Here is a 25,178-nt window from a genome sequence, read left to right on the forward strand (position 1 = left end):
TCAACTTATTATTTTTGGTTACCCTTAATGAGGATAAATCAAAACCAGCTCTGATGCAAACTAATACCCCATCTATAAGGGAGATCTTTGAATCCTGAACACCCTTTGAACCGACTCTATAATCGTAGAATATACTAACGGATACGTGTACACGTTAGGATATATATATGCATATACCTATGTATATGTAATATATAATTAATCTCATCCAATATTACGGATTATTCTAGATCGTATATTAGCTCGGCTCTAACTAGACTCCGAGCAAAACTCTACGGCAGACGCAGATATTATAATTTCGAGGTCGATTTTAACGGAAGCTCGTTCGAGCGTGAAAACTTTACGAGAAAAGTTGGAACTTTCTCTCTATTCGAAGGAAAAATGTGAAACTTCAGTTCGGGCCCCTCTACCCTCTTTCACCGTTCCCTTGCATTTCATTCTTCTTTTATTTTTTTTCCCCTCAGCCTCGTCCTCCTCCTCCTCCTCTCCCTCATCCTCCTCAACCATTTTTCCCTCCCACCCTCTTTCTATATTTTTCTTTTTCTATTTCTCATTTAAAGGATAGAAGGATATTCCAAGAATTCTCAACGTAATACTGTTATATAATACACACACACATATAAATATATATATATATATATATATTAGTTGCTATAAATTTGAAGGTAGAACCGGGTAAACCCTAAACGTCAAGCGACGTGTCCAACGTTTGTTCACTTCTATGCGAGCTTTCATTCGGTTATACGTTTTAACGTGCGCATCCTACCGAAAGATAGAGCCGGATTCAACGCTTAAGAGTCGGACGAATGAAATTGGAAAAACGTTCAATCTTTCATTGTCTTTTTTCCTTTTTTTTTGTATTATTATTTTTCTAAATCCCACTATCCCCCTACCGTCCGATAAAAATATCAACTTGTGTACGTGCGTATGCAGGCGCGCGCGCGCGCGCGCGTGTGTGTGTATGGTGCTGCTTTGTTTTTTCTTTTTCCAATATCTCTTCGATGTTATTTTTTTTTTTTTTAATATATTTACTCTTTTCTCTTTTTCATTAAATTATGATCACATCTTGTATTACACGTACACGTATAACACGACGCACATATACCCCATAATAGACACTTATATGTGTATCGCAGCTTACCTATATAAATAGCTTACGAGCTTGAGCGCTTTATTACTCGATCTTCGAGTAGCATTATAAAGAAAATGACTCTGAAATTTATCGCTTATGCAAATATTACCTCGAGATGAGATAATGTCCTATCGTTATGAGTTCGAGCCACTATAGAAGAATTTTATGTCGCGAGGGGATACGGCTGGTGGGGGTTGGGGTTCGATCGTTCAACCTTCTTTTCTTTTCCTTCCTTTTCTTTTCAAAAAATATTTCCTTCTTTCTCTCTCTCTCTCTCTCTCTCTCTTTCTATCTAATATCATGACATATTTTTATATCCGAGTTAATATAATATATTATATTTGAATGAGAGAGAATATGAGTTTGTGATTGCATAACAAAATGTAATATATAACGAGAAAGAGAAAGAAAATGAGAGAGAGAGAGAGAGAGAGAGAGAGAGAGATCAAGAGAAAGAAGGAATTATTGTTGACTTATGTAAAGCAATTACTTTCCACGGTAATTGGATATTTTGTTTTCAACGGGAAGAAGAGAAAAAAGAAAAACATTAAAAAAAAAAAATCACGAAGATGTTTGATGATAATAATAAAAGTAAAAAATAAAAAATAGAAAAAAAAATAAATAAAAAGAAAAGGAAGAGAGATATAATGACAAAAATGCAAATGCATTTAACGTAGGAACAAGAATGAACTCGTATACACGATTATTTTGTGGGCTAAAAGCATCGGTGGTAGAGAAGTTGTTCGAAATTAGTCGGACTCCTAACTTCCGAAGCAATTTCAAAGATCTTAGAGCATTCGAGAAAATGAGAAAGAGAAAGAGAAAGAGATAGAGATAGAGAGAAAGAGATAGAAACAACACACAGATAAATACACACGTACCTACATACGTAAGTTAAGTACGTAACATATAGAACGACGTACATAGATATATACACATACGTACATACGTACAAGCAAGAGGCACGAAACAGGCTGACACGGTGAAATTATTTCGAGGTATACGTATAGGTATAAACGTTGAACGTACGTGTCCGAGGTGTGGAAATTCAGACGTTGCAAACGCGTTCTCTCGCGTAAGAGACGTATCTAAGATAAAGCATCGTGACTCGTACGGTAAATCATAGCACGAGATATATCTCGACGTCTTTCGGAGACGTCTTCCACTACTGTAAGAGAGAGAGAGAGAGAGAAAGAGAGAGAGAGAGTGAGTTCCATTAATTATCGAGCGCGGAAAGGCAGAAGACAAACGAAAGGCTGGAGAATTGCTAGACCATAGGAAAAAGGGATAAAAATAAAGAAAAAGAATTCACGGTTAGTGTGTACGCGCGAGCGCGTAGAAGGGTCACGTAAATCTCAAGCATACAGTTGTCGCTATGCCAACCACGTCCGAGGAATAAATTCGTAGGGAAAAAGAACCGTAACAGGGTGTGTGCAGTACGTGTTCGAGATAGGAATTAACACCATCGAACCGATCGAGATCGCGCGATATATTTTCCTTTTTTATTTTTTCCTATCTTCTTTCTGTCTCATTCTTTCATTCTCCCTCTCACTCTTACTCTCTCTCTCTCTCTCATCCTATCACTACTTTTACAATTCTTTTGTAAGGGAAAGGGTTTTGTCTTTCTTCCACTCTTTTTGTTTTTTTTCTCTCTTTCTCTTTTTTATCTTACGCTTACACACGATACGTCCAATATTGCCGTAACCACGAAATCGATTCGCGCGAGAATGCAAATACACACCCCCCACCCACCCCCCTCGTAGCTACGCCTGTAAAGATAATTGCTCGACTTTTTCATTCCCTATTTGCTATTCGCTATACTTCTTATTCTTCTTCTACTACTAGTACTACTACTACTACTACTAATATTACTTCTACTTTTATTTCTTCTTTATTTCTTTCTTTCATCTTGTTTAGTTTTAATTTTGTGACGTTTCCTTGTATCTTCTCGCTGCAGGAGTCACGCGAGATCGTTATCGTTAGCACGATGTAACGCTCTCTCTCCAAGGATAATTACATTTTCCTTCCTCCAAGAAGAAGAATAAGAAGAAGAATAAGAAGAAGAATAAGAAGAAGAAGAATAGTAAGAAGTAGGAAGAGAGGAGAAAAAAAATATTAGTAGTAAGTCGTAGATGGATCTTCGTTCGCTCGCTCGCTCGTTCGTTCGCTCGTTCGTTCGTTTGTTCGTTCCTTTGTGAAAGAATCGATAATTAAACTAGAACGATTTTCCTTCTCTTAGAATAGAAGTAATAATCTGTCGAAGTAGAGTAGGTGGTACACTATCTCTCTAACGGGACTATAGTATAGTAGACGAACTGATGTACCAACGTAGAAATTTCACTGCATTATCCTTGGGACGTGTCAGCCGAACTCTCGAAACTTCTTCAGCCATCCGGCGCTCACAATGTGTCCATAAACTTTTGCGCCTCCATTTTGCACGTACAATTGAAACGAGTACTTGGAGAGAAACTTGAGTTACCGGCCTCCCTCGGCACATAATCTTCCAGTTTGATTGACGCATTTTGGATGAAGCGTAATCCTCGTCTCGGGAGTTACCTATTCTCTTTACTTCCTTCAAATCCTTCTAATGTTCTTCCCTCCCACCCCCCCCTTCCTTCCTTCCCCCTAACCACGACGAATACCATCATATTACTCGCGTGAACTTTTTTTTTCCTTTAACTTCTCGACAAAAGAAAATAATAGATTCGGTTAGATCTCATATCCATCCATCCATCCATCCATCCTTCCTTCCTTCCTTCCTTTTACTAAGTCTATCCACAAAGACCGTGAATTCTAAAGGTAAATCAGCTGATTTCATACAATGTCTTCTATCCAATTACGTCAACTAGAATACGAATATATATATATATATATGTATAAGTTCTTACTACTAACTATTATCGTATTTCGTTAGACTTATAGTCCGATGATTTTCGCTGAAGGAAACCTTATATCCGATCGTAGGTGTACTACGACAGTGCTCCTTCATTATGTGTACTTTCGTCTCTCTAGACGACGCTCAATTATCCGATCTCTCGGCATACGAAGTATTCTATCGTCTAATGGAAACAAGAAGTTTAGCTTTCCAACGATCCACTAGCACCCCTAGCACCACCCCTAGCACCACCACCACCACCACCAAGTCGTGTTCCCTTTTATAGCCGAGATAAAGATCGTTCCGCGTCGTGCACGAGACCTTTTCTCTACTTTTACCCTTCCTTCTCTCTTTCTCTTCCTTTCACATTCGCAAGTTTATTGCGGCGCGCTCGCGCGCGCGCGCGTTCGTTCGTTCATTCGCCGAACAAATTTACGTTCATTACCCCGGCAGTCGTATTTATCTTTGCTTCTCGGCCCGTGCAAGATGATCGGTAACCGTCGAAACGTTTGCTGATGAACGATGACAACTCGTACGCGTGGATTAACTTCGAGGGTACATTATGTGACGCAGTCATACGTCAAGTAATTGCAAACGCTAGATTCGCCTCGTAGCATCCACTCACACTCTCACACCTCCCTGCATCCCTCTAACGTCAGACGAATATATCGGATGCATATTCATAATTTTGCAAACGCCATCCCATTCCCCTATCGATTTTCTCTCTCATACAACAACCTCTGGACTATCTCTTCTCTGATAGGAAAAAAACTTTCCCAAGAGAATATATCGTTACAATAAATATTCAATCACTTTTAATATCATTATTCAATATAGTCGAGAAATTTTTTTCCTTTCCTCCTACCACCAACCTGTCTTTATGTCTTTTATCCTTACTTCGATTAATCTTTCATATACGTGCACGAATTCTACATCTCAAAGTAACCAATTTTTAACTAAAAATCATCTTCGACCTGATATACATATTTTTATTGTTTTTCATTTTATTTTATATATATATGTATATGTATATGTATATGTATATGTATATGTATACGTATATGTATATGTATAAGCGACGACGATAATTGGTCGGTTTAATCGTAGTTATCAATAAGAACCAACAATTTTCAAGATCGTTTACTTAGTCACGAATCTCACGCTAAATCGCGATAATTTTCATTAAAACCATTTAACGCACGATCACAAACTTCTCTTACTGAAAACGATAAGATCGGTGGTATACGGTAATCGTGAAAGTTGCCTCGTGAAGGATATACAGTTTAAGTAGTTCAATCCTTGACTAACCTCTTCTTAAGATATACCTAAAAGGGTTTATAGAATATTTTCTCTATATCGTTTACTAACTCATATAAAAATTTTCCCAATTCCTAATAGTCGTTAGACGGTTAATCTCAACAATTTTGAATATAATACAACTCGTTTCCGTTTCTATTATTCCTCCTCCTTCTCCTCCTCTTCTTCCTCCTCCATACCCTCCCCCCGTTCTTTCAGTTCAGAAATAACGACTACTAACTCGATATGCTTCCCGAAGCATTCGAAACTCGCGAACGGTGGTTCGTTCCACCCGTTTATACGAAAACTCTTAACAAGAACTAAGTCACTCGGCGGTTTATACGGTTCGGCTAACTTTTCCTTACCTACGAGTTTCGTTAAGGAAGGTAAAAATTCGTCGGATTCTTCAGTGTCAACCACCCCAACCAACCCCAACCCACCCACTACCTAGGTCTTCCCTATATCCTTGTTTACAAGGACTTCCAGAATAGTTATCAAAGTAGTTCCTGATATTGCTCAGCGATTTTTAAACGCGACACCCACTACCACCACCACCCCCTCTTTCTCTCTACCGAAAGAAAATTTTCCTTCGATGTTAAAGTTTTCCTGCGATAACACTCTGTTATAAATAGGACTCGCGTGTAATGTACGTATAATATGGAAAACGTCGTGCTTTAAGAAAGCATATTATTGGAAAAAGTTAGGCCGTTGGGAGGATAGAGAAGACTCGAGATACTTCAAAGTAGTAGTAGTAGTAATAATAATAGTAGTAGTTGTAATAGTTGTAATACTAATAGTACAGTGTAAACGTGTTCTATGGGTATTATGTTCGAGTACTGACTATGATAATAGAAGATTAAAAAGTAACATTAAATAGTTATATAAGTATCTACCATTTTTATTATTATTATTATTATTATTATTATTACTATTATTATTACTATTATGAAAATCTCTTTTATTCCGTTATGAATTTGAGTCAGTTAGCGAGGTAACGTTAAGAGTTTTCCTTATTTTTCCGTACTCTCGTCTCGTTTCAGTCGCTTTATTCAACGTCAGTGAAACTTTTTCGCGTCTTTCACCGACGTCTGTCAGAGGGATGGGAACAGGAAAAAGGGAAGAGGTCGCGAGAATCGAATCGAAACGAAGAAATATGGTGCGGAAGGAAAAGTAACGGGGGGAGAATCCGATTGGCGTTTCTACCATCGACGATGGAAAAGTTTTAACAAAGAAAGACGAAAAAACTCCAGGTCGTATCGAATTATTTTTCTGGATACCTAGTCGTTAAAAATTTTTTCATACCCCGATGCCAATCGCGCTTTTATTTTCTTTGTTTTTTCTCTCTTTTAACATTATTTTCCTTTTTTTTTTTTTTTTTTCATTATTTTTCACCGGAAACGTCAATCATTTTTCAAAATATTTTCGGATCGTAGTAACATTTGTTTCACGGCATCGTTACATTTCAATACTATTTTTCTCTATCCTTTTGAAATATTTGTCTTCAAAAGGATATCACCCAAGAGGAAGAAATCTCTATAAGTTGCAAGCAATGAATATTTTTAGATCTCAATATCGCGTTGAAAAACTGAAAAGATAGAAGTCACGAGAAGGACGAATGTCAAGGAAATACGAATACGAAAAATAGAAAATTATTAAGCTTATCATACGTCTCGTCTGTTCAATTTCTTATCGTTCGTTCGATTTTCAAACTAAAATAGTTTATCCGTGATCATATGCGACAGGAACGATTAATAATTAAATACTATTCGATCGATGAAATGTTTATTTCGAAGGAAATAAAGAGAATAGTTTAAAAACAATGACAAGGAATTGAACAAATAAAATATTCAAAATGACAGAAGAACATGGGAACGTCGTATACACAGACACACACACAGATACACACAGAGAAACACAGAAAGTTGCGCATAAATTGAAAAGTCAAATTGAAGAACACGAGTGGATGAAGAAAATTTGGCCTATTCGTTGTCCCGACCCAAGGCTATCAAGTTAAACTCGATCTCTAAAGAAAATCTAATTCCAACCTTTCCTGCCTTATTTACGTGAAGATAGAGACAAAGCGAGGTCTGTAAATTACCTGTAGAACGTTTCCTAATGCACGCTACTGTTTTACCGAGGTAAATATATATACAACCACACGTACACGCACCTACATAGATACATACATACATACATAAATATATACACAAGCAAAGTAAGCTGAGTGATGTGTTCGTGTGTCAGAGAAACTTACACGTGTGTAAGGGGCTCTCGCAGGAGAGCAGCCGCACACTATCCGACACACTTTTGTACGATGGGTAATTGCAGTCAGGATATTCGGTCGGCCAGTGCCAACTGGGAAGTTTCTGATGACTTCCGTTCGGTTTCACAAAGGCCTCAACGATGCTTGGATATATATTTGGCCATGGTATACCTACACCTTTGATTGGCACGCCGCCAATTTAACGAATGCGAAAGCGTAACTCCATTTTTCTAAGGGAAGAAAAAGAAGAGGAAGAATAAGGTCCTTGTGTTGAAGATCTAGAAAAAGAGTGACGATAAAAGGGGAACGACTCCACCACCACCACCAGCACCACCACCACAACCCCTACACCTCTCTTACTTCGAAGAAAAGAGAAGTGTGAACGAACAAAAAAAAAATAAAAAGAAAAAGGAAAAACAAGGGAAAGGGAAAGCCATTCGATGAAAAGAAAATAAAGGAAAAGGAAGAAAAGAAGAGATGGGGGATAGGGGGGAGGGAAATCCTCTTCATTCTTTTCTCACCCTCCCTGTTAAACGAATGAAGAAGAAGAAGAAAAAGAAGAAGAAGAAGAAGAAGATAACGATTTAATGCTAGCAAATCACCGGGATGAGTGACGGACAGTAGTAGTCTTTGTCAGGGAAACGGAAACAGTTATCGTTTGAAATTTATCGACCAACGTGGGGGGACAGGAGGAAGGAGGGTATCCTCGAAATCAGGGCAGTCGGGCGTGCGCGAATGGAGCTAAAAAGGAAGGGGGGGGCAGGAAAGAAAAAAAAAAAATAACAAAAATAAAGGAAATCTCTACTTGACGTGTCACGTTGAAATTACTCCCTCGTAGTAACAATGAACTAAGCCCAGGTCTCTCTTACGTATACATATGTATAAACTATGTGTAATATACATATATATATATGTATTTACAACTTGAATAAGACCATTGTCGATACGGCAAAACGCTACTTTTTTCCCTCGACAAAGTGAAATCGTTGTTGTTGCCTCTCTCGCTGTACCTTTTTTATTTCTCTTTTTTTTTTTTTTTCTTTTTTGTTGTTGTTGTTGTTGTTTCCTTCTTTATCTCCCTATCTATCATTTTCTCTACGTTATCTCTTTCTATCCCGAGCCTTTTTTCAAAACTTTTTGTTAACGTTCTTCTACATCTCCTACCTTCCATGGATTTTCTAGGCACGGAACGTGCACACAACGTCGTCCACGGCTTATCTTCTTCCATTATTCGCGTTCGGTTCAGCTTTTCCGTCACGGATACGGTACTACCCCCTATTTATTGAAAAGAAAACTTTTCTACAATACTTTGCACGCTAGCTTTGATATACTAGAAATATTCTATCTATCTATCTCTCTCTCTCTCTTTCAATATATTAATCAAAGTTTTTTACCGATCGAAAGATGTTACGAGAAACAGACGCAGACTGTAGACAACACTCACACGCGCGCTTACACGTATACATATACACGTGTACATTATCCATTATACATTATCCATTTTTTTCTTTTTTTTTCTTTCTTTTTAATTATCTGTGTATCTATTAGAAAATATATTTTATGATTTTTCTATAGAGGAAAACAGTAGGTACTGTTTTTACAATAAATAAATAAATGATACGGTATACACAATGTGTTAGTATATATGAATGTATCAAGTTTGCGGATAGAGAAATACGATGCGTTAATGTCGTTCATAGTAGCTTTACGCTCACATGGAAGATAAATTATTTTTAATGAAAAATGACAGTTCTCTCTCCCTCTCTCTCTCTCGCTCTCTCTCTTTTTGTTACAAGTATAATACGGGGAATATGCGATACCTCGTTTCAATAACGTTAAAATTCAAATCGAAATCAAATTTCTACCTTTTTCTTTTCGAATATTAACACGGATTATTTTATTTTATATTTTCTTTTTTTGTTTTTTTTTTTTTTTACAAAAATATACATATTATTTTTATCAAATAGCATTCCTCGTCCCAAAAAATATCTACGACGATACTTTGGGAATCGTTGAAAAATAAAAAGAAAAAAGTAGCGCACGAAATTCCACGAAAATAAGAGAAAAAACTTAAGTTTTTGCCCGACCAATCGTACGCGATTGTTAACTAAAAATATTTGTCATTTAAAAAAAGAAAGAAAAAACAAAAACAGGATAATACTCGCGAAAGATAAAATAAAAGATAAATCGTTTAGCGCATATGGCAAGGAGGAAATCGTTGATTTCGAAAACGCAAAACAAAATCGAACGACACCGTATATATTCGTATATTTTTTCCTGGTTTTTTGTTGTTGTTGTCGTTGTCGTTGTGTCGTAGTTTTATTTCGTAACGAAACAAGCCTAAAAAAGCTAGCTCGGGTACGGTTTAGCTTTTAAACACTGTCTGGCAGTCGATCATCGATAAGCTCGTTGGTATGTGATCCTCTGGATTGAAAGGGATAAAAGGGACAAAACGTGGAGAAGGGAAAGAATGAGGAGGGGTAGGAGGAGGTCGAAAAAGAGAGTCAGAGGGTTAAAATACTGCTCGTAAAAATGCGAAAGTGAGACGGGACAATAGTTTAACGAGATATATATATATATATATAAAACTATTGCGAGACGATGGCAAGTTAATAAGAAATTGTCACGTGAAGTTGTGAACGCCCTAAAGTCGATTTTTCTCGGACTTGAACTCGTTCGACTTATGACACTCGCGTATTTTGCATGCTTTACGTTTTATGTATAGAACTTTATACACTGTATTGAGTAGCACGTACACATAAGAATATACAAATACGTTCTCGAATACTATGTTAAAAGTATTTACATACATATATATATACATACATACATACATATAGAGGGTAAGCTTTCACGTGACACGGCACGTTTAAAACCACCGAGCTTTCACCGTCGAACCTGGCACGCAATTTCGTCGTAAACGGGCAAGAAATTTTTGACACGTTTATCTCTAACCACTTCTTTGTTCGCACATTGTATATCCCCACACGCACGAACGTACGAAGGAAAGAAGGAAGGAAGGAAGGAACGAAGGAACGAACGAGCAAGCTCCCTTTGGAACCAGGACCATCACCATAACCACCCACCACGACCAACTTTCGAATATAAAATATGTACTTTGCGAAATAAGTCCTAGAGCTTCTTCTTTCCTAACTAAATCTTACACGTTTTCGAATCTCCCGTGTTGAGCAATGGTATTTTATTCGTCGGAAACTTTTTTTTTTACGAAAAATCGTCAAGATGAAAAACTTGATACGAAATACAACCAAGAAAAGAGCACACCACCAACCAACTAACCAACCAACCAACCAACCATCTAACTAATAACACGAAAATGTAATAAACATTTCGCGTAGTAAAAAAAGAAATATGCATCGGAAGGCTAAATTTTATCGCGATTCAACCTAAACGAATAGCCGCCGCGCGCTGCTGCTCGTTCTCTCTCTCTCTCTCTCTCTCTGTGATAAAAGTAGAAAGAGAGAGAGAGAGAAAGAAAAAAAGGGAAAAACTCGTTTTAGATCCTCGATCAGATACATATTTCTACTTGTGTTGAAGTCGAAGTTGATAGTCCTTGGCTCGGTGCCTAACATTTTCAGTCTGAACGTGGTTGGTAAAGGTAGATGTAATACAAACAAAAAAAAAAGAAATAAAAGAAGGGAAAGAAGAAAAAAAGAAAGAGAGAACGGGAAGAAGAAAAATGAGAATGAGAAAGGCTAATTTAGTTGGGATTAATTATATATCGTCACGTCAGATGATAAAGCCTTCAACGGTGAGCGTTGGTTGATAGTGGCAATGTTCGGGAGATCGCAGAAAAGCAATTCCCACGAAAGCCGATAGTTCCTCGTTTTACGACAAGGTGCTGGGAGAAACAGAAAGAGAAAGAGAAAGAAGTAGAGGAGGAACAAGAGGAGAAAGAGGAAAAGGAGGAGGAGGAGGAGGACGACTACTAACGTACATGGAAATTATGGCGGTGTTATATAGCCGTTGGGTGCTAGTATTTTACAATAAAAGCCGACCATTCTTGTGCTGGCATTAACATACCGGAAATAGGACGGCAAATCTGAAATAAGCAGAGAACCGCGCAATTTGGTTTGCTTGCTTTGGTGCAGTACCACTCACAGAGGCCATATTAAATGCTGCTCGAGGCTTCCTAAGCTTTTGTCCTTGAACAGGAGATTTAGCTTCAAAGCTTTAGCTTTATCGTTTCTAATCGTTTCAAAAAATATCGATCTAACATTTGCCCCACACACACACACACATGTATATATATATGCGCTCGAGGACATATACATTTCTGTGATTATACTTATTCCTTTCAAGGACTCCTGATATTTCTTTCCTTTTCTTTTCTTTTCTTTTTTCTTTTTTTAATCCCCGTTTTTGTTACACGCGAAAGAAAAAGGTTTTTATAATGATGTCGGAATAATACTTTACTTTGAAATCATAAGCCAAGGAAATAAGTTAAATCATTATTCTGTAAGTCAGAAAAGGTCAAGTTTCTTCTCGGAATAGTGAAAAGACGTGCCCATTAAATCTCGATATCGAATGAAGAATGAACGAGGAAGTCACCGTATCTTCCCTTCAAGATTTCTCTGTTTTCGGTTGATTCACGGTGCTCACGTTGCTCAGGATTACCCTAGTCAAGAGAGAAATGGTTTTCCGCAACAGTGATCGTAGTAATCGTTGAATTCGAGCAAAGAGGCCGACGTTTGTATCTATCTCTCTCTTTCCCTCCCTATCCCTCTCTTTATCTACTTTCTCACGTTCATTTGGCATTCGAATAAAATATTCAAAGCCAGCAAAACTCTCGTGAAAATAATACCGCCGACTGGTGTAACATTTTTTGTTCTTTTTTTTTTTTTGTTTTTTTTTTTCGTTAACCGAAACAATTTGCAAATCGTCAAATAATTACGCGTCTGTCTGCCTGTCTGTCTGTATTATGTAAAAACCGATTACCAACAAAATCCCCCCCCAACCCCGCCCACAACCCGCTTGAAAAAAAAGAATCGAAATTGTGAATCGTTGAAATCGCGCGTATTCAAAAATCTTTATTTAATAAACGAAAACAAAAGTGTTTCTAAAGAGGGATTAAAGACGATCGAATAATATTTCTAAGATCTTTTAACGATATTACACGAATGCTACTACGAAATTTAAACGTTTATAGGTAAAACGTAAATCTGTTTGGGCCAGATCCCCGCACGCTATTAAATTAATGTGCACGATTTCGTACGGTTATTAATGACTCCGTTTCCATTATTTCGTTGAAAATTTTTGAACGGTCTAGCTGTCGTCTGATACCCGAAGCGTATCGATTCGCAATAATTACGAGAGGAGAACGGATTTTCTACTTTATTTTTTTCCCCTTTTCTTTTTTTTTTCCTTTTTTTATGTTAGGTGAGAGACACTTTGAAGCAGCTTCGTTATGATGATCAGGGATGGAAAAATAAAATAAAATAAAATAAAATAAAATAATATTATATATAAAATATATGATATAATAAAAAATAAAGAAAAATAATAAGAGGTCTGAAAGAGGGATAGCAAGAGAGAGAGAGAGAGAGAGAGATGGCGAAACGATTAAACGAATAACCCATACATTAAAGACCCCCCTCCTTTTTTAAATCTTTTTTTTCTTTTAAAAAGGCCATCATTTTTCACGAGTTATAATCGAACAGAGAGATTTTGTCGAGGCTGTTTCACGAGTTAATGGAACTGCCAAAAGGCTTGCAAAGTCGCTTTTATGAATTTCGAAAACTACTACGTCACTCTCTCCTTCTATCTCTTTCTATCTCTTTAGGCAGCTTCATTTGATGGACATCATTTACGAGAATATTCATATGCTCGTCATCAACAAGGTCTATGATGCGTTTTCGAGTAGTCGAGCGGAATGTAAAAGAGAGAGAAAGATAGAAAGAGAAAAAGATGGAAAGAGAGAGAAAGAGGGAGAGAGAGAGAGAGAGAGATAGCATGGTATTTTCTATGCGCTACGACGATCTAATAATACTCGGACAAAAAGCTTATTACGGCGTAAGAGTCTTTACGCGCTCATAACTTCCTTCCTACCGTTTAAACGACTATCCTTGTTATATGCATGTAGGAATGAGCATGTGTGAGAAGTATGGAAGGTTCTGGAGCGTGATAGAGTCATGTGTGTGAATACGTATGAAATAAGATAATCGACAATTGAACGAGATAATACAGAAAATTTTAGCGCTAGTTAGGCGTGTGTGCGTGTACGTGTGAGTGTACGTGTGAGTGTATGTTAGATCAATGATTGACAATCAAACGAGAGAGAACATGGAAGGTCTAACGTTAGTAAGATATGTGTGTGCGTGTGTATGGGTGTGAATGGATGTGTATATACGAACGTGTGTCTGCAAGATTTATTTAAGTATAAGTATTATTATATTAAGAGTGTGAATAAGAGATAGATGTGTCAATAAAAGTCAGATTTAGATTGTCAGAACGAGAGCAAGCGAATGTCAGAATCAGAGTAAGAATGAAAAATTGAAGTGAAGTGAAGGAGTAAAGTGCCAGAGTAAAAAACCGAAAAGTCGAGAATCGAGAAACTGTTTGATATGTTCGGAGATAAGAATCTAACATGAGACTGTAATCTTCATTAGTTTTTGTATATTCATCCTTGTTTAACTATGACGAAGGATATTATTTTATTATCATATTAAAACGTTAATCGGCCAATTTTATGCAGCCATCTATTATGATATTTAAACGACGAACGTGTTAATAATATTCTACATACGTACGTACCTATTGAAAAAAATATTAAGGGAAGGGGTAATACGAAGTGGAGGTATTTAAAGAGAAAGATAAGAAATAGAAATAAGATAGACGTCACATTTGTTTATGCAAACATGTCAACAAGAATCTAATAAAAATATCGATTATTTACACACGGTATATACTCGGAGTAAAAATAAAATCTAAGAATTAAATACCTTTAATTCCCCTTTAACTCCGATAAATCATTTTTAATCGTCGTATTCGGAGATTACATTTTTTAACACTTGTCACGTTAAAAAAGAAAAAAAAATAATAATAATAAGAAGATGAAGAAGAAAAAGAAGAAAAATAGGAAATGAAAATGAAAAAGAAAAACACTCGGAGATATCCAGCTAAGTCCTTTTAAATCCGTCATCAAGGAAAAGTTTCGTAGTAAAAGGAGGAGAAATAAAAGCAAAGGAGAGAAAAAAAATGGAGAGGAAACGAGAGAGAGAGAGAGAGAGACAGGGAATGAGTGAGTGAGTGAGTGAGTTGTGATATAGTAGAAGAGCAGTTAATAAAAGAAAGAACAGGGACACGATTGTGCACTATTCTACACACCCTTTCCTACGTCACTGGTAATTATTTATCGGCTACCCTTTGACCGAGCTATCCAACGAGCTCGATACCACCCTAAGAGATTCGATTAGTTCAGAGACAATCTTTGCCAAGCTGCTTTTTGTCCAAAGTAGAGAGAGAGAGAAAAGAAAAAAAGAAAAAGAACAGGCAAATATCATCGATTATCGGAAGAACCATTAGTTCATTAATCGACATTGTAAAATAAGATAGAAAGAAAGAGAGAAGAAGAAGAGAGAGAGAGAGAGAGAGAGGGAGATTGAAGGGATAAGGGATAGTACAGAAAGAAAGAAAGAAAGCAAGAAAGAAAGAAGGAAAGAAAAGAAAAAAATGCTATGTGTTCGTGTTTAACGTCGCGTCGCGTCGGTACAATTAATTATCCAGAGATTACACGTACTTCTACCAACGGCAAAGTAATCTAGGAGTGGGTGGGAAGAGAAAATGTAACTTGGATGTCGTAATAGCCTGGCGCTTCTACGATATTGACACATCGGAGAAGATTAAAAAAAAAAAGAGGGAGAGAGAGAGAGAGACAGAAAACAGGGGGAAAACTTTAACGAGGTATGCATTTACGTCACGCGTATAATCCGAATGCGATATCAGTTATTGGTTAATATATCGCGACTATATCGATACCGATAGCCACAAAATAGCTATAATGATGTTCCCTAGTGTACGATCAAATATGTTTCAGTGTTTCTCCCTAAGCTTGTTCTCTCACTCTCAGTCTCTCTCTCTCTCTCTCTCTCTCTCTTTTGATAGGTTCGGTTACATTAGCAATGCAACACACCGTTTAATTTTCCTCTCCCCCTCCCGGAATGCACGTACTACTCCAACGTAGGTGGTACGATCGCGTTAAACGTCCGAGACGTAATTCGCGAACGAGAGGAACAAGCCAGGTTTCAACGGAAACTCGACATTCACATCGGCCAACATCGTGAATTTCAATTTACGACGAACCGAACGCGTAGGAGGACCGATAGAATTACGAGCGTGATTCCCAATTACACCTTGCCAATCCGTTTATCATTGAAGGAGTGTTTAGACACACGTTTTAATGCTGTTTGTCGTTCGTCCAAACCTATTTCCCTCTCGCTCGCTCGCTCTTATTCTCTTTGTCGCTTATTTAATACTCATTTTATACTCATTTTATACACATTCTATCTCTCTTTCACTCGCTTTTCCCGATTACGTGATTTTTCTCTCTCTTTCTATCTATCTATCTAGCTTTAGTTCTAGTTTGAACTCTCTATCTCACGAATGAGCTCGACTGATTCAAAGGGATTTCAGAGTATTGCAGAACGTTTATTGGATAGTCTTCACCGCGTTGCTCCGTTTTCGACTGAACAGCAATGAACGATTTTCCCCGAACATTATATAGCCTTTTCGAAAGGTTCGTTAGCGTGCGTCGAATTGATGATCAAGTCGAATTCTTCCTGGAAAATAGTCCAAATTCCATGCCAGTGTCTATCGATAATGAAATGTTGACTGTCCACTTGGGAATATGAAAAAGAAAATAGAAAAAAAAAGAAAAAGAAAAGAAAAGAAAAGAAAAGAAACAACGAATATAATCAACAGTTTCCGCGTAATACAAAATTAAACGAAAACAGGCAACGAAAATTCTACTAGGACAATAATTAAATTTTTCTAATTAGATCTACGATTTGGAATGCGATGTAAGTTAAGTAAGTTTTGAAGTTAAATCAAATCAAATTCTCGTTAAGATGAAAATGAAAATAATTCTGTAATTATAGTTTTATCTGACCAAAAAAATACTTTGTAATTTAATATAGGAAATATCACGAATATTTTCCTCTAGATCTACATGCAATTCATTATTATCCAGCTAGGTTGGCCTAGTTGGCTAGCTTGGTTTGCCGGTTAAACGAAATAGAAAAGTTCACAAAAACTAACCGGAATTCCTTCCTTGTGAACGTTGAAACGCATAGATCTTTCTGAAACGCTGCTCGGCTAGTGGTCCTGTTGAATAATTCTCTACACAACCGACAAATAACGCGTGTCGTAATATCTCATACGCGGATAGCAAAGCATTACACGATGCGCTTTCATGGAATTCAAGATAGAATTTTTCCTTCCTGCTTATTTCTTTTTGCCTTTTATTATTATTATTATTATTATTATTATTATTATTATTATTCTTATTATTATTATTATTATTATTATTATTATTATTCTCCATTTCTTATATATATTCTTCTTATATATTTATTTTGTTATTTCTATCTTTTATTCCACGTGTCTCGGAGGAATGCTTCGGGCAATATCGATAAGTCCCGTCAATTTCATTTTATCGCTTTTATTCGCAATAGTCGTTAGTAGTCGTCGATTCGGTAAAGAGTACTTATTTATACGCCTCGTCCGTCATATCAGCTTCGATCGTCAAACGATTTACGATGTGCGACCTGAAACACTGGATATTGGCTCGCCCCTTTACGATCTCTCTCTCTCTCTTTCTCTCTCTCTCTCTCTCTTTCCTTTCCTTTCCCTTTCATCATCCCTTGCTTGCTCACTCTCTTTATTTTCCTCTCTGTCTCTTTCCTTTCCTTTTCATCATCCCTTGCTTACTCACTCTTCTTATCTCTCTTTCCTTCTTGAAAGTTGGAAAAGGAGCGAGAGAGAAATCTTTGCGAAACGCTGCGTGATCCGCCTTCCTCGTTTATTAACTCTCAAATGCATGCTTGGAATCCCTTAGATGCGACTTAAAGAGTTAAGCACTGTGAGCAAGATTCTTAGAATGTCTAATATCATACTCCTGGAATCTTCAAGTGGAAAAAGTTTCATGTCTCTTGGGAAAGTATTTTCTACGGAAGATATATAATGGGTCACGTTTTGATACACCTTTTACATCATTTCATTTATTAATCATGCTTTTCCCTCTTTTTTTATTTTTTTTTTCTTTTTTTTTATCGATACCTATCGTATTATACGATATTATAGTGTTATACATCAATCCTATAGTTTTAAAATATTTAATCTAACGATATATTTATAAATAAGGTGAAGTATCAATATGCTTGCAGATTCAATCCCGGGAAAATGATCCGAGATTACTTGATGCTGCTTTCGTGGTTTTGCGCGGTACAAGGAAAGATAGGCAAGTACGCGTAACCGCACCATTCTCATACTTCTCGCGTATCTCATCATCTTATACAAGGTGGATTTTCTACGATAAAGAGCTCCGGTTACTATCGCAAAGTATTAATATTTCTCGAGATATTTTAATAACGATCGAAATAAACGAAATTGTCATCCGAGAAATATATACCCGGTTATTTCTCTTACGAAAGAAACAATAAATTTGCATTAGATTAATCTCATTTTTATAAATCTATCTATATATATAAAAGGATATCGAAAAATAATTTGAAATTGCATTCGAGTATTATCGAAATTACCATTCTATTTTTGTCGAATATTTCATCGTTCGAGAATAAAGTGCCGATTGAATAAACTTTCGCGACTATTTAAAAAAAGAAGAAAAAGTCAGGAAGTAGAAAATTAATTATCTTAATCAAGAACGGCCAAACACATTAAGCAACGTAAAAAAAACTTTTTTAGTATATACTATCAAAAACGACCGTAATATTTCGATTTAGTGATTTTACTTGTTCAAATTGTTCCCCATTTCGTGTCCATTCTATGTAGCAGAAATGACGATCGATCGGAAATCTGTATCAGTAATAGAAAAACACGAAATAAAATATCGAATAGACTATGTCGTCGTAGTTGTCATCGTAGTTGTCGTCGTAGTTGTCATCGTTTTAGTCGTAGTCGTTGGTATCACTGACTCTGTCTGTTTCAGGATATTTCTGGCACATCACCGACATTCACTATGATCCAAAGTACGGCACCCAGGGAAATTTTGGGAATGGTAAGTCATCTCGTAACGTTGCATAATGTTCCACCTGATACGTCTTAACATTTTTCTCCCATACCAAACTCTTCTTTTATAGATCCCCTTTATCGAGATTTACTTCTCTACTCTAACTCTATCAAACACACCCCTACACACACACATACAATCAAAATATTCAAATATCCAAACATATATATTCATGCATTTCTATTTCGTGATGAAATCTTTTCCACATGTACGTGTATGCTTACCGATCGTTTCGAAATACTTATCCAGCGTCTACGTGTTAGTAGTGGTGGCACGAAGTTTACATAAAATACCGGCGGTAGCTTAAATTGCTGCTGCCCTCGAGTCCCTTCCACACCCTTCTCTTTTCACCCTCCTCTTTCGTTCTCTCTTTCACTCTCTACATCCCCCACATGCCACTTGGACGTTAATAGTGACGAGTGAGAACCGTGCTCGTTCTTTTGCCTGTACACACAGACACACACACATACACCCTAGTGCAATAAAATCGTATACACTCGCATACGTAAAATACACGCATGTGCGCACATACCAAGCTTTTTTCTATGAATGTACATCACCCTTCGCCATACGATGTTAACCGTGCAAAAACATTTCGATGGGAGGGGTGTGGTGGAGAGAGAGAGAGAGAGAGAGAGGAAGAAGAAGAAGTAGAAGAAGTAAAGGAGGGAGAGCGAAGGGAAAGAAAACACGGGAATAAAATCTTCCGACGGTGGTTGGTGAATTTCGTTGCTTTCGCACCCGCCGTTATAACTTTAGCATGCCTTTTGAGAACGCGAAAAGGGGCTCTACCTCCTCTACCACTTGTGTACGCGCCGCAATGTTCGTACTTTTTAAAATACTTCGTTAGATTTGAGATTAAAGTTGAAATGGAAGCGGGTCCGGCCTCTACCGAGACCAACGATTCCGATGAAATTTACAGAACATTAGAGAGTTTGTTCGTAAATAAAAAATAAAAAATAAAATAAAAATAAAAATGAAATTAAATATATATATATGAACGTGCCCATCTCTTCTACCATCCTTCTTTGATTTTTTTTTTTCGTTTCACTTACGTGTGCTTTTATACCTATTACTGCTACTACTCCGAACTACTATTTTTTTTTTACGATCAAAAGACATCTTTGAAAAAATATAACGCACTTATATCGATTTTAAAGAGTCAAACGATATTTCACATGTCTTTGAGTCAAATTCTTTCGCTCTATTAATTTCATTAAATTCGCTAAAAGCTTCAAACCGTTTGAAATTGTTCAGACAAATTGAATGTTAGGATAGATTTAACGAAGAATGATATATTTTTAAATAGGAAGATTGAATTAATTAGAGCTGAATATATGAGACAAATGAGAACGATGGAACGAATAAAATGGAAATTTTTATAAAGGAATTTAACATCCTATTCTACCCTATCCTTTCGAATTCCATAAAATTGTATAAAATCTAAGTTTAATGAAATAGAAAAAAGAAGAGAACGAACAGGGTTCTAAAGGACTTTTTATTTATATTATCGATTTTGTCTGATCTTTGTTTTAGGTTGCAGATATACGAGGAACAGCATCGAAGGGGTTCCAGGGTTTCCAGTGGGTTCAAGTAGACTGGACAGAAAGATAGGAGGAGGAGGAGGACAGTTTGGTGACTATAACTGTGATACGCCATGGGCACTGATCGAATCAGCAGCACAGGCAATGGAAACAAAACACGACGAAGGAATCGAATTTGTCCTGTGGACGGGGTAAGTCAAAAAGTTCGATTCCGAACTTCGTTGCAGTGAACGATAAGATCAACCAAGTGCAACAAAGTGCAACAAACGTTATAAAGCGTGGTAGCTCGGTTTTCCTATGATTTCGTTAACACCCCCGTCGTGAATTTGCAGCGTTGAATATTTAACCCTTCGCGTTTTTGCCAATCATAGAAACAGATAAAGAGAAATAGAGAGGATTTTGTTGTTGTTTATTTTGTTAAAATCTTTTCGGCGTTGGGTAGGTATATAAAATAAATTTTATTTTCGCTCGCGTTCGGGTCAACGTACGCGTTTGCGCCTTCATTTGTTCGCGTTATAATCTCGCGAAATTCTGCCACGATTAAAGTCGACAGAATGGCGTGCTCGTGTACAGGTTTACATCGTAATACCATAAAGAGAAATATGTATGCACGCACACGCGAAAAGAGCGCCGAGTTGTTGGGAAATTCAAGCTCGAATCGTTCCGACATTTTTGATAAAACAACGTGATTTAACTCTATGCAATACATACGTGCATACATATATGGATATCCTTTACGTATATTTTGCCGAACAATAATAATTAAATTGACCGACTTGATAATCAGTGAATTGTGAAATTCGTATTTCCCTATTGTAATCAGCTCATTAGTTTAATCCGTATATTGTATTAATTATTAATCGCATTTCAATTCATGCGTAACGTTTGCCCGAAACTTTGATTTATACCAACCTATTAAAGGAGCCTGTTTTTAACTTTGATTATGGAATTATTCATGATTCAAATGTACGCACGATCTTTCTGTGATTACACAATACACGTACTAAACAAATATTCGTAAGTATACTTTACAAGAAAATATTTTCAACGGGAAATCAAATAACATGAATAGGATATATATATATCTACGTATAATTATATGTTCTGAATAACTGAAGAACGAAGAGGGAAATAGGAAATTTAAGCAGTTAGATGTATCGATCGAAGGATGACATAAAAACTTGGTCGGAAACTCTGAAAGAAAGTATTTTTACATTCTTACCTCATCGTTGTTACACCGTAGACTCGCATTACTATCGATTCGTCTATCGACTATGGTCACCACTTCTCGTCGTAATCCCTAGGCGAGAGCTTCGACTAAGGCTAACGAGGTCGTAACTACTTGTTGCAGTGACGCACTGACGCGCACGGCCCTGACTGACGAGCTTCGACTGCAGTATTTGCAGAATTTGACCGATCTGTTGTCCCGCACATTCAAATCGCAATTTGTGTTTCCTGCATTGGGACACGAGGAAATAGGGGTGAGCTTCCAACAGCTATCTTTGCTCTGGCAGCAATGGGTACCGCAAGAAGCTATGGATACTTATTTAAGAGGTTAGTTCGAACAAATTTCTCAGATTCTAATCGACAGCAGAAAAACGTAGAAGAAGATCATTTAGATCCGAATATCGATTGTACCTTACACAGCTGGCTATTACACGATCGAACAGAGTTCAGAAAAATATCTGATCGTCTTCCTCAACACGAATCTCTGGATAAACTTATCGGATAATCGCATGGCACATCGAACTAGTGGTGTGAACGTCGATAACTCGCAAGATCCTTTTGGTCAATGGGTCTGGTTCGAATCTGTCCTAAAAAAAGCTCGTAAAGAAGATAAAGCGGTAAGTATCAAATTAGTTTATCAATTTATTTAACGTGTTATCGAAGTTTCTTGGTTGATTGGTTCGTTGGTTCGTTGGTGTAATACGAACATGCTATTAAACTAACTGATTATAAGTCTCAACATTGTCGCTAAGTATAGTAGAGTAAATGTATTATGAGAGGAAGTTCGATCATTAAAAGGATCAAGTGATCGCCGAGGTATTAATCGGAGACGTAGAATTCGTTCGAAACGTAACGTTGCTAACATATTACTATACCTAGGTAGACGCTTATGTATCGAGAAACGCTCGCAAATGAGATTCCGTTGATCGTCCGTCAAAACCCGACAGGACATGATTTATCGACTCAAGTACACACGAAGTTCATCCTTAACTCGACTATACGAACAGACGATAACGCCATCATCAAAGGACGATAGAGATCTAACTTTCCCTTTCATAGGTTACCTCTAATCGTTCCTTGGATCAACACTCTCCATTATTATATCCACTCGTTGTTCCCACCCCATTCCATTTTCTTTCGATCACTTTGAAGGATTACCTCAATCAGGATATCGGTAATCAGACAATTTTTACGATCAATCTAGTTCCCTTTTGATGGATCAAAGAGTGAGAAAGGGGAACCCAATTTTTCACAACAAATTCTTATTTCACGTCGAACGGAAAAATGAAAAAATAGATCTCTCGTAGGATTTAACTGGTAACATTTTGATAAGAAAAATCTAGCGAAACGTTAGACGAGCTGATGCAAGGAGAAGAAGAAGAAGAAGAAGAAGAAGGGAAGAAAAGGACCGAAGGGTAGGGACAAATATTGCGACTCAAACTTATCGGTTATCGATTACACCCTAAGGCGCATAGAACGAGGATGACATACGCGAAGAGGAGCTTACTTGGGCTTTTCCTACGCGAGTGGACGATGCAACCGGGTATCGATAAATTATGGAAGGACTTCGTATTCCTATGAACGACGAGGAGCTACCAACACTCTCAAACACACACACATATATCTATATATATATATATATGTATATATATATATATATACGTATGTATGCACCCCGTTGCACGCCTATGCCATTGATCCCGATCGGTATTAACTACCATCTAGCTATAACATTCTCCGTACAGTACACCATAGCCACTATATCTGACACATAAGTACACACGAGCGTAAGCAGTCCTGGCATTTCGTAGCATACTCCAATACCTACGGATCGTACATTTCCCACGATGGTATTGTCACCTCTATAGGATACCAAAGAGATTCTCTATTCTCTATCTTTTCTTGACGTCTTTCCGAGATCTTAGATCTTTGTTAGAAGCTTATATGGTATTCTTCAAATCCATAAACGTTGCTCTCAGCAAACTCAACTTATAGTCAGCTATTTCATTTCACGATATTCCTAGATTTTTCTGGATTACGAGAAGAGAAGAAAAAAATAATATAGATATATATATATTATAATGAAAATAAATAGGGTATATTCAATCCCTTGCAAAAGTTCAAGGGCTCGATCGTAATCCTTTAAACACACAAAAACTCTTCAAATTGTATTCGACTAGTTTGAAATTTCTTTAAGAGTTTATTTGAACGAAGTTTAATAAAATAAAACTTTCCTTCCGTAAGAAATTGTGTTTCGCGAAATGGAGGATAAAAGTTTATCAAATAAAGAAATAAATCTATCGAAAAAGGGATGGATCTTACTTGTTAGTCGTTGAATCGAGCTCATTTCCATGCTCAACTTTGATCGGGTTGTTTGGGGAGAGAGAGAGATTCGACAAAATTAACGTAACAATTGTTGTAGAGGGAAAACTCTGTTGGGGTGAAAAATATTTCCCTTTCTGTTAGAATATCGATGACGTTATTCGGATTCGTTATCGAGTATTAATAAAATGAAAATGTTCAAGCGTTAATCTCTTGAAAGTGGACAAACGAAAAGGACTAATAAGATTACAGAAAGCAGATTTACATGAACAATAAAACAATGTATTCTATCCAGCTCTTTTATATAAATGCGAATATAGTTATTATTCTTGGAAATATATATTACACCGAAAGAAGGAAAGGGAAAATATTATTTCGCGATAGATTTTTTTTCTTTTTTCTACGGACGGAGGGGGGAGAAAAATTTGTTGTAACCAACTCAGGCAGAATAGAAAATCCGATTTAACGTCGATAACTATAATCCCCGTAGGTTGCAATAATCCATAAGCAGTTTCGGTTTCCTCGATCCAACGAACCAACTCGAAAATCGAGGACGGAGTTAGCGAACGGTATGGCGACGACGAGAAGAGAATCGATCGATTCTCGACAGACCGATAATACGATTACAAATTACGGGCCGTTTAAGCGCGTCAGCGACAAAACTGACCAATCAGCGTCCCTATTGTCATCTCGTCGTATTCGTTCTCTCTCGTCTGGGTGAATGGTACTCTCTGAATCTTCCACCTTTTACCTACTTTTCCACCATGATTTTTAAATAGAAATACGTTATTTATGAATCGATATTTCTCCCTCTCGACTAATCTTTTTCACGGATTATTCTATACTAAATTATTCAATTATTTCTGTTTGATCAAAAATTAATGGTATATAAAACAATTTCAAAAAAAAAAAAAAAAAATAATTAAAAATGAAAAAACTAACTAAATTAATTCTAGATTTATTTATATCCTCTCTCTATCTATCTAATCGAGAGATTGAAATTCAATTATCGAACCAATAATTAAAATGTTTTTATCTATGCAAGAGTCCTATATCAAAAGTATATCCATGAATAAATATATCGATATACGTATATATTCTACTCGATAAAGAGATACGCTCTAAACTGAATGAAAGGCGATAGGCAAATTGTGTGTTGGTACATCTGTTGTCCTAACCGGTGAGTCCGCATGTATATCAAGTTGAGAATATCGTAGGAAAGCTCATCGACCGAATGTAAGCATCGAGAACAACGC

The 25,178-nt window shown here is 36.8% G+C and overlaps 2 protein-coding genes across 12 annotated transcripts in view; one reads left to right on the plus strand and one right to left on the minus strand.

Moving 5' to 3' along the window:
- Positions 1–15,906, minus strand: part of LOC122513927 — a 48,440-nt gene extending 32,534 nt beyond the window's left edge. The window contains exon 1 of the mRNA XM_043630462.1: positions 15,716–15,906. The gene's annotated coding sequence lies outside the window, so the exon portion shown is untranslated. The remainder of the gene's footprint in view (positions 1–15,715) is intronic.
- The window catches only part of LOC122513963 (acid sphingomyelinase-like phosphodiesterase 3b), a 34,001-nt gene that overhangs the window by 3,976 nt on the left and 4,847 nt on the right, over positions 1–25,178 (plus strand). Inside the window, exons 3-8 of one of the 11 annotated variants that reach the window (XM_043630519.1) lie at positions 6,344–6,553; positions 17,967–18,040; positions 18,749–18,817; positions 20,366–20,564; positions 21,725–21,927; positions 22,021–22,217. In XM_043630519.1, coding sequence (XP_043486454.1) covers positions 17,983–18,040; positions 18,749–18,817; positions 20,366–20,564; positions 21,725–21,927; positions 22,021–22,217 — 726 coding nt within the window. In that variant the 5' untranslated portion in view covers positions 6,344–6,553; positions 17,967–17,982. The other 10 variants (XM_043630510.1, XM_043630511.1, XM_043630516.1 and 7 more) reach the window with 10 other exon arrangements.

This window comes from Polistes fuscatus, unplaced genomic scaffold (genome assembly GCF_010416935.1).
Source record: "Polistes fuscatus isolate 324 unplaced genomic scaffold, CU_Pfus_HIC Scaffold13, whole genome shotgun sequence".
Lineage (NCBI taxonomy): Eukaryota > Metazoa > Arthropoda > Insecta > Hymenoptera > Vespidae > Polistes > Polistes fuscatus.